Source organism: Gadus macrocephalus, chromosome 16, assembly GCF_031168955.1.
Source record: "Gadus macrocephalus chromosome 16, ASM3116895v1".
Taxonomy (NCBI): domain Eukaryota; kingdom Metazoa; phylum Chordata; class Actinopteri; order Gadiformes; family Gadidae; genus Gadus; species Gadus macrocephalus.
Genome location: NC_082397.1, coordinates 1076904 through 1087256, shown reverse-complemented (window position 1 = coordinate 1087256; position 10353 = coordinate 1076904). Strand labels below are relative to the sequence as shown.

The following is a 10353-nucleotide window of genomic DNA, read 5'->3' as shown; positions in this document are numbered from 1 at the left end:
TCCTCCCTGACCACCTCGGCCTGGTTCCTGCGTGAACTTTCATGTGATGACTTGCTCAAGTCATTCATTCATTGATCATTAAAACGTCTTCGTTTGTATGTCTGCTTAATTCACGTGTCGGAGAGGATATCACGGCCAAGCACGACCTGAACACAACAACCACGAACTAAATAACGAATTGTTTGGTGTTGACGACCGAACTCCCAGCTGTTTGTGTTCGCACTGTGGGGGGGGGGGGCGTGTTGTGAAACGGGACAGCTTTGTGGTGGGGGACTGTTGAGGGAGTTTGCGATTTAATGATCAAGAATTCGTGATTGGTGACGTCAGAGAATAACAGGGGGAGGGGCGCGCCGTTCTGCCAAAATGTTGCGCGTTCACGAAAAAACCAAGCGCGCACAGCAGTGTGCGCAGGCGCAGTCTCTTTCTTCTCGTCACCGCGAACTTTCGGAGCGCTGCGGAGGAGGGAAAATACGTCATTAAAATCGGTAATTATTTCCTTCTCTCACACACGAAACAAAACACATCGAGGAGCAGACACGACCCTCCCCGGGATGCGTCTCAGTGCGTCGGGGGACGGGTCAGGGCTGAGGTTAGGACGGCGTCTGTGGCCACATTGCGGAGAACGACGAGCGATGTGAGGCTAGCCGACATTTCGCGTTCCTCGTAGAGCCCAGACCGGACCGGGTTCGGGGCCAGCCGCTCCCCGGGTCCCGGAGTCACGCAGGCGGGCAGCAGGCGGCGCCGTCCGCGCGGTATCCACGGTAACCTTCCGGTGGTACCGGGAGTGTTTAACCCCGGGTTTAACGGCGGATTTGACGGTTGTTTTGGTGAAGAGTGGCGGAGCTGTAGCCCGAAATGGCGGAGCTCTAGAGGAGGAGAGCAACAAAGGGGCGCGGAGAGCGGCGCTGATTGGCCCGCTGCTATCACGTGGCAAACTGCGTGTCACGTGATCAAACGACGCGTTGTTATGAATGAGGATTTCGGGCTACTTGTGTTATTATTATATATTATTATACGCAAAGCTGTCATTAAATCCACATATGAGACACAGAACTCACCGTAGCTCCAGGAGAGACTCTGGAATCTCCTAGTTGATGAGCTCATACCTCCAGGAGAGACGCTGATATCTCCTGGTTGGTGAGCTCGTAGCTGCAGGAGAGACGCTGGTATCTCCTGGTTGGTGAGCTCGTAGCTCCAGGAGTGACTCTGGTATCTCCTGGTTGGTGAGCTCATACCTCCAGAGCTGCGACCGCCAGAGCTGCGACCGCCAGGTTACCGTGGAAACAGACTGAATGATCATAACTTCAGATTTACATGAAGACAACTTGATTAATCCCATGATGTGCGTTTAATGTGCAGCTCTGCCAGTCCACACGCTCGTCTTAAACACTGAAACCCTCCAGAGATCCACCAACGCAGCCACAGCCAGCAGCAGAAAGTACTATTAAAGATGGTTAGAGTTCATATAAATAACCACGTTTTACTAAGTTCTGGTTTGGTCAGTACTAGGCACTCACTGGTATTAGGCACTGGTACTACTAGGCACTACTGGTACTAGGCACTCACTGGTACTAGGCACTCACTGGTACTAGGCACTCACTGGTACTAGGCACTACTAGTTCTAGAACTAGTACCTAGTACTAGTAGGTACTAGTACCTGGTGCTAGTGCCAGTACTTCTGTCAGCGTAGAGGTTCTGTAATGAGGCTCAGCTGGTTAACGTCGGGTTAGGGGTACCCTGACCCTAACCAGACCCTCAGAGCTAAAGCAGTGTCTGTCCTCCCCCCCCCACCCCCCTCCAGGTGGTCCAGTCCAGAGACATCTCCCCGTTGGCTTCCCGGTGGTCCGGTCCAGAGACATCTACCCGTGCCCTCCCTCTCGGTGGTCCGGTCCAGATACATCTCCCCGTGCCCCCCCCTCTCGGTGGTCCGGTCCAGAGACATCTCCCCGTGCGCTTCCCGGTGGTCCGGTCCAGAGACATCTCCCTGTGCCCCCCCCCCCCCCCTCTCGGTGGTCCTGTCCAGAGACATCTCCCCGTGCGCTTCCCGGTGGTCCGGTCCATGGATCCCTCCTGGATGGAGGTGAAGGAGGAGGCGGACCTGGAGAGCCCCTTCAGGTTCGAGGGGCTGCGCGGGAAAGTCCGCTTCTCCTTCGCGGAGATCAAAGTGCTCCTGGAGGAGGTGAAGAACCACCGCTTCGTCGTGCTCAGTGAGTGGTCTGTCTGTCTGTCTGTCTGTCTGTCTGTCTGTCTGTCTGTCTGTCTGTCTGTCTGTCTGTCTGTCTGTCTGTCTGTCGGTCTGTCTGTCTGTCTGTCTGTCTGTCTGTCTGTGGGTCTGTCTGTCTGTCTGTCTGTCTGTCTGTCTGTCTGTCTGTGTGTGTGTGTGTGTGTGTGTGTGTGTGCATTTAAGGTCAGGTCCACTACTTGATCTTCATTATTATTTAAGCAATATATTTTAATATTTAGATCATTTATGTATTAAAATTGATGTAATCTTAATGAGGAATCTCACTTAAAAATTGTTAATTAACACTTCTTTGTGTGTGTGTGTAGAGAAGTTCAACGCAGGTGTGTCGTCTGAGACTAAGAAACAGACGTGGTCTGAGATCACAGATAAAGTCAACAGCCTGGGGGTGACAGTCAGAGAGGTGAGTCTACTAGTACTAACTAGTACTACTGTACTAAGTGTGTGTGTGTGAGACCATAACCATAATGGACCATAGACCATTATAACCAGTCCTCATAGACCAGTATACCTTAAGGCCCCGTTTACACGAGGACGCTTGCGGGTAAAAACAACCAAATATTTTATTGGAAGTGCCTTTCGTTTAGACGGTGACGAAACCACCCTCCAGAGTGGAAAAGTTGAATACGCTCCGCCGTAGCGTTTCCGTCTACACTGCCAAGACGCAAAACACTGCTCAGATCTGCTCGCGTCGCGTACGCGTTTACGTCGCATACATGCGCCAGTACAGGGAAATAAACAAACACGTTGGATTATTTCCATGCGTCGGACCGTCAAGCTGCTCTGGCTGCTCTAATAAACGTACCGGAGTCTTTCCACGAAATGTACAGGATATGTACAGATAGTATTACTGAACAGAGAAGGATCTGTAATCATGTTTTGGTTTTCGCGGCGCAGATAAGAGAAGAAGGAAGATGCTACGCATGCGCTCCAACATGGCGGTGTTGTGTGATGGTGTATCACAGCACCACCTAGCCGCCTGACATGCATACCCAATCGAAATCCACACACTTTTGCGTCCCCGCATGCAGGGAGATTTCCTCCCGAAAACGCTTGTCTAAACGGGGAATAAAAAGTGAGTGTGTGTGTAGGCCTGTCACGATAACAAATTTTTCTGGGCGATTAATTGCCCCAGGAATTATTATAATATTATAATATTGCAGTTTTTCCACTAATATAATGATAAAGTACACCCTTTCGAAGATCAATAAACCTTTATTTTTAAAGAACACTGGAACTGGATGTCTGGAAGACATTTAAAATATCCAGAATAAATTAACAAAACAACCAAAAACAATCTATTAACAAAAAATGCTCTTGAATAAAAACCAAACGCCACCAAAAACAATAAATAAAATTGAAACACTAAATCAAAAGGATGCAAACACGATTGCGCCAGGGCTCCGCCTCCCACACAGACAATGCAACAAGTGACTGACACTTGACGAGGGGGTTTACTCGTTGTGCCCTGTAATTATGAGCCGGAGCCCGATTTCAAACCGACATTTGTTACTTAGGCCTACCCTGCTAAATATATATAAATATATATAATGCATAGAACGCCGGTCACTATCGGGAAAATAAGCCCAGACAGGGCGAACAGGCGACCGACGCGCAGCGGAGGTGTCTTGCTTCGCCCTGAAGGGGCTTATTTTAGATAATGACCGGCGACGTTCTATACATCATCCCGCTTATTACACGGCTACTTGCCAAGACGAATAAATAACTTCACATGGTGTGTCTTTTTACAATTTATTCGTTAGCAGCATTCGTAGTGTTGATCAGCAGAGAAATAGTCCGCCAAAGACGTTGACGTTGCTCAGCAACTGAAGACGCTGGGGTTGACGAGTTACCGGACTACGATCTATGCAAGTGAACGGAGCGTTCCACGGCATTGAGAAGACCCGTGTAATAAAGGCCTATAATATTTCTGTTTATGGCATAGATTTCTTCTCAGATTAGGCCAATAAAACTGATTTAAAAAAAAGAGTGCGAATGGAAATGATTGCGGCCGGCAAAAAATTATCGCTCATTTTAATTTATCGCTCAATTAATTGATTTATTGCATATCGCGACAGGCCTATGTGTGTGTGTGTGTGTGACTGTGTCAGCTCACAACGAGACCCAACACATACTACAGAACACAACAGCAAGGAGATTCCTTCTCAACATAAAACAAACAGAGACCAAACAACACTGGACTTAGAATGCAGGGAAAGCTAGCATGCCTAGACTTTGCCGACCACTCTGCTTCCCACTCCATGTACAAAAATGCTGCTGTTGGGGAGGACATCCTCTGTTTCACTGCCAAAGCTAGGCTGCAGGTGCTACCTACCAAATACAATCTGGCATCATGGTACCCTGCACACCACCGTCCACACTGTATAATGCACTCTGGCCATCAACTTGAATCAGTTGCCCATGTTGTGGATGGCTGTACTATGTACAAAGGACTGTATATTGCACGCCATGACCGACTTGTCGATCTAATTTCCAGCAATGTTAAGGAAGTATCTCTAGAAAATGTGACCATGTACAAACATTCACGCATCATGCCGGAATGGTTTAACAGCTCTATTGATGTGATGTGTAACATCCCAAATACCCCTGATGTTGTGTTTTTAAACAGAGACGGAAGGGAAGTGCTCTTACTTGAGATAGACTGTGTATTTGTATCTGTACATGGAAATTGCTTTCAACGATAAAATCATAAAATAGCAGCCCATTCTGGAAATACTAGGGGACCTAGGCTACCAATGCAAGCTAATAGTGTTTATTTTTGGAAGCTTGGGGCATGTCCACAACCGTGTTTTCAGTGGGTTAAAGGCTGGCTGGGCTCTCCAGCAGAAAATCTAAACAATTAGCAAAGTTCTGCTCCATATCAGCAGTGATAGGCAGCCTGGCAGTGTGGCGCAGGAGATGTTTTTTGTACCCTTGAACAAAGACCTATCTTATCTCTGAAATATCTGAATATTTGTCTCTTGTAATGTGATTGGTGGATTCAAATAAAGAATTAAGTGTGTGTGTGTGTGTGTGTGTGTGTGTGTGTGTGTGTGTGTGTGTGTGTGTGTGTGTGTGTGTGTGTGTGTGTGTGTGTGTGTGTGTGTGTGTGTGTGTGTGTGTGTGTGTGTGTGTGTGTGTGTGTGCAGGTGCGCCAGATCATGAAGAAGTGGGCGGACCTGAAGTGTGATGCGAGGAGGCGCATGCTGGCCATGCGGGCCCCCAAGGGCCACAAGAAGACCCTGGGCCCCGTGGAGGTCATGGTGCAGAAGATCCTGCTGCTGGCGCCGGGCAAGGGTGAGCGGGCCGCGCCTCCTCTCTCTGCTCCTCCTCCTCCTCATCTCTCTGCTCCTCCTCCTCTCTGCTCCTCCTCCTCTCCTCCTCCTCTCACTGTGCCTCCTCCTCTCTGCTCCTCCTCCTCTCTGCTCCTCTCTCCTCCTCCTCCTCTCTCTCCTCCTCTCCTCCTCCTCCTCCTCTCTGCGCCTCCTCCTCTCTGCTCCTCCTCCTCTCTCTGTGGCTCCTCCTCTCTGCTCCTCCTCCTCTCTGCTCCTCCTCCTCTCTGTGCCTCCTCCTCTCTGCTCCTCCTCCTCCTCTCTCTCTGTGCCTCCTCCTCTCTGCTCCTCCTCCTCTCTGCTCCTCCTCCTCCTCTCTGTGCCTCCTCTCTGCTCCTCTCTCTCCCCCTCTCTCATCCTCCTCCTCCTCCTCTCTCCCCCTCTCTCCTCCTCCTCTCTGCTCCTCCTCCTCAACATCGCTCTATAGGCTTCTGAGCTGTGTGTGTGTGTGTGTGTGTGTGTGTGTAGACGAGGCTGAGTTGGACATCGAGAGCTTCGAGGAGTACAGCCGACGGAGACCGAGAGCGAAGCCCCGAGGACGCCCCCGCCGCCACTCCATCTCCTCCCCCAAGGAGGAGCTTGTGGGTAGGACCTCCTCCTCCTCTCAGCCTCCTGCTCCCCCCAGCCTCCTCTTCCTCCTCCTCAGCCTCTCCTCCTCTCAGCGTCCTCCTCCTCCTCCTCAGCCTCCTCCTCTTCCTCCTCAGCCTCCTCCTCTTCCTCCTCCTTCTCAGCCTCCTCCTCCTCCTCCTCCTCCTCTCAGCCTCCTCCTCCTCCTCCTCCTCCTCTTCCTCCTCCTCCTCTCAGCCTCCTCCTCTCAGCGTCCTCTCCCTCCTCTCCTCTTCCTCCTCCTCTCCCTCCTCCTCTCAGTGTCTTCCTCCTCCTCCTCCTCCTCTCAGCCTCCTCTCCCTCCTCTCCTCTTCCTCCTCCTCTCCCTCCTCTCCTCCTCCTCCTCCTCCTCCTCCTCCTCCTCTCAGCCTCCTCTCCCTCCTCTCCTCTTCCTCCTCCTCTCAGCGTCTTCCTCCTCCTCCTCCTCTTTGTTCTTTATATTTATTAATCAGGGTGGGGGTCTTCCTGTCTGGGTTAATGAAGGTGATATTAATCGTGTCTTTTTCTGCTCTTTTCTAGAAGACTTCTACCAGTCCTCTCCTGAGATGAACTTTGACCTGATCAACGATGAGAGTAAGAATCTTAGAAACCATCATGTACTCAATCATATACTACATAATGTACCTTATAATGCACCCTATACTGTACTACATAATGTACTTTATAATACACCCTATAATATACTACATAATGTACTTTATGATACACCCTATAATGTACTACATAATGTACTTTATGATACACCCTATAATGTACTACATAATGTACTTTATAATAAACCCTATACTGTACTACATAATGTACTTTATGATACACCCTATAATGTACTACATAATGTACTTTATGATACACCCTATAATGTACTACATAATGTACTTTATAATTGACCATGTGTGATCTGTGAGAGGGAGTCTCTCAGAGCCCACTGACCTCCTCCTCTCCTCTTCTTCTTCCTCCTCCTCGCTCATCGTCCTCCTCCTCCTCCTCCTCCTCCCCCTCCCTCCTCCTCCTCCTCTTCCTCTTCCTCCTCCTCGCTCATCGTCCTCCTCCTCCTCTTCCTCCTCCAGCCATGCCGTTAGACTTTGAGGAGCAGGACGAGCTCCCCCCGGACGTCAAGCTCCCCTACCCCAGCTCCCCCTCCTACGCCCCCTTCCTCCCCCCGCCCCCGTCTCCTTACCCCTCCTCCTCCAACGGCAGTGCCCCCTTCCTCCCCCTCCCCTCCCCCTCCTCCTCCTCCTCCGTCATGCCGCCTCCCCTCCTCCTCCCTCCCCCTCCTCGCCCCGCCCCTCCGGCCCCGCCCCCCGCCCCGGCCCCGGCCCCGGCCCCGCCCCCCTCCCCCCCGGGGGAGCGGCTGGCCCGGGTGGCGGCCCAGAGCCTGGTGCAGCAGCAGGTGGGCGGGGCCCTGCTGGGCTCGGTGTCGCGCTCCCTGGAGCTGCTGGCGGCGGCCGTGCAGCAGCTGGTGGAGACGCAGCAGGACTTCATCAGCGAGTCGCTGGAGCAGCAGCGCCACACGCTGGACGTCCTCAAGGACTTCTCCCACAACGCCCTCAGCCTGCTGCGGGACCGGCCCCCGGCCCACGCCCGGCTGCCCCCCTCACACGCCCCCGGTCCCCCGACCGGACCGCCGACCGGACCGCCGACCGGACCGCCGACCGGACCGCCGACCGGTCCCCCGACCGGACCGCCGACCGGACCACCAACCGGTCCCCCGACCGGACCGCCAACCGGACCGCCGACCGGACCGCCGACCGGACCGCCGACCGGTCCCCTGACCGGACCGCCGACCGGTCCCCCGACCGGACCGCCGACCGGACTGCCGACCGGACCGCCAACCGGACCACCAACCGATCTACCAACCGCTCTACCAACCGGTCCACCAACCGATCTACTAACCGGTCCACTAACCAGTCTACCAACCGGTCCACTAACCAGTCTACCAACCGGTCCACTAACCAGTCTACCAACCGGTCCACTAACCAGTCTACCAACCGGTCCACTAACCAGTCTACCAACCGGTCCACTAACCAGTCTACCAACCGGTCCACTAACCAGTCTACCAACCGGTCCACTAACCAGTCTACCAACCGGTCCACCATCAGCCCCTACTACCAGCACACTACCAGCCTCTGGACCAGAACCAGCACCTGGTCCACAAGAACCAGCTGGACCAGAGCAGCGCCTCCTAACACCACAAGATAATGAAACCCAGAACGCAGTCCTGCCCCCGATGGAGCAGCCAGAAGCACCGGGTCCAGGACTGAGGGACCAAGAACCACAGACCCCCCAACCCATGGAGGTACAGGACACGCAGCCTGATGAACCCTGACCCTGATGGACCCTGACCCTGATGAACCCTGACCCTAGAGCTCAACACAACCCAGGACCAGTGAACCCAGACCAAGACACTCTAACCCAGGACCAGTGAACCCAGACCTCACCTAACCCAGGACCAGTGAACCCAGACCTCACCTAACCCAGGACAGACTCGTTAACCCAGGACAGACTAGTTAACCCAGGGCAGACTCGTTAACCCAGGACAGACTCGTTAACCCAGGACAGACTCGTTAACCCAGGACAGACTCGTTAACCCAGGGCAGACTCGTTAACCCAGGGCAGACTCGTTAACCCAGGGCAGACTCGTTAACCCAGGGCAGACTCGTTAACCCAGGGCAGACTCGTTAACCCAGGACAGACTCGTTAACCCAGGACAGACTAGTTAACCCAGGGCAGACTCGTTAACCCAGGACAGACTCGTTAACCCAGGGCAGACTCGTTAACCCAGGGCAGACTCGTTAACCCAGGACAGACTCGTTAACCCAGGACAGACTCGTTAACCCAGGGCAGACTCGTTAACCCAGGGCAGACTCGTTAACCCAGGGCAGACTCGTTAACCCAGGACAGACTCGTTAACCCAGGGCAGACTCGTTAACCCAGGGCAGACTCGTTAACCCAGGGCAGACTCGTTAACCCAGGGCAGTAGGCCCTCGCCCACAGTAGAAGCAGGGCTCCGTGTGGGTGAGCTGAACTCTTCTTGGGCATGAGGAACCGGGTCAGACCTGGTGGCCTGGAGGCCATGTCACCCTCCGTCTCCCCTGGAGGCCAGGTGACCCATGAACCTTAGGCTGACTGGGCTCCATGGTAACGGGATACGTTGGCCTTTTTTACTGAATCATACACTGTACTGTACTTTATGACTGAAGATTGTTCCCTTGACGGATGAACTGAGGAGTCAATGTGGACACTTCTACTCTGAAGGAAGGAGACACTACATTACCCGCGATGCCAGCGCCTTGGCACAGAGCTATTTGAACTGTTTAGGGCTGCTGGTTGTGTTTGTTTTTTTTATGAATTTCATCTGCTCGTCATAGATTTCCCAGCCAGATAGGAGATATTTTACACATAGGATGAAGTAATAGTATATTAACCCGATCACTGCTGTATGAACCAACCTCAAATAAAGTCGAAATAACTGGAGTCAACATGTTCATTATTAACTATTTATGATAGAGTTAATAAGATTAACTCTTAATTCCTGATAATGGTCACCTCCTCGAAGGGCATTATCCCGCTCATACCACGGACACTCGCCAAAGAAAATAAACTAAGACCATTCATTTATATTTTGATGCGTTTTACAATCCTTTAGACCAGTTTAACCAGTCCCCATAGAAAGTACAACAAGTCCTTGTAGACCAGTTTAACCAGTCCCCATAGACCAATCTAACCAGTCCCCACAGACCATTATAACCAATCCTCATGTAGACCATTATAACCAGGACTCAGACCAGTATACCTTAAGACTGGTGTAGCCAACAGTGGTGTGTGCGTTGCTGTGTCTCACCTTTTCGTGTGTGTGTGTGTGTGAGAGAAACCTGACTTGCTCAATCAATAAATGATGGCCAGTCTCATCGGTTGGTGGCTTAGCCACGCCCTCTTTTGTTCCGCACACACACACACACACACGGGTCACAGACGCACACACACTGCCTGTGTGCTCCGATCAACTTGTTTGCTGGTCACCTTGTTGTCTTACCTCCTCGTCCCCTAGGGTTCTTGCCTCCTAGTCTCGTCGTCTGCTGCTCTCCGCTCCACGATGAATCCAGAGTAGTAAGAATCATCTTTTGTTTTTCCTCAAAGTAGTCTAGTCCAGTAGTCTCTGGTCTACTGTAGACC

The 10353-nt window shown here is 52.2% G+C and overlaps 3 protein-coding genes across 8 annotated transcripts in view; all 3 read left to right on the top strand.

The window, feature by feature from the left end:
• relb (v-rel avian reticuloendotheliosis viral oncogene homolog B) overlaps positions 1-10353 on the top strand; it is a 139746-nt gene that overhangs the window by 84333 nt on the left and 45060 nt on the right. The gene's annotated exons all lie outside the window — the stretch shown is intronic.
• On the top strand, positions 337-9654 carry LOC132474062 (mucin-2-like). Of its 6 annotated transcripts, none has more exons than XM_060074484.1 (8): positions 337-485; positions 1802-1829; positions 1909-2207; positions 2551-2645; positions 5392-5539; positions 6043-6159; positions 6700-6753; positions 7248-9654. In XM_060074484.1, exons 3-8 carry the CDS (start codon positions 2060-2062, stop codon positions 8504-8506), a joined length of 1821 nt encoding a protein of 606 aa, XP_059930467.1. In that variant the 5' UTR covers positions 337-485; positions 1802-1829; positions 1909-2059; the 3' UTR covers positions 8507-9654. The 6 variants fall into 6 exon arrangements, 5 of the variants coding, with proteins under 5 accessions (XP_059930467.1, XP_059930466.1, XP_059930465.1 ...); XR_009529561.1 differs by lacking the exon at positions 337-485 and adding an exon at positions 500-1453 and having other exon boundaries at positions 1802-2207; positions 7248-8632; positions 8683-9654; XM_060074485.1 differs by lacking the exon at positions 337-485 and adding an exon at positions 1424-1453.
• Positions 9789-10353, top strand: part of LOC132474073 (ras-related protein Rab-1B-like) — a 3199-nt gene continuing 2634 nt past the window's right edge. The window contains exon 1 of the mRNA XM_060074502.1: positions 9789-10287. Coding sequence (XP_059930485.1) covers positions 10274-10287 — 14 coding nt within the window. The 5' untranslated portion in view covers positions 9789-10273. The remainder of the gene's footprint in view (positions 10288-10353) is intronic.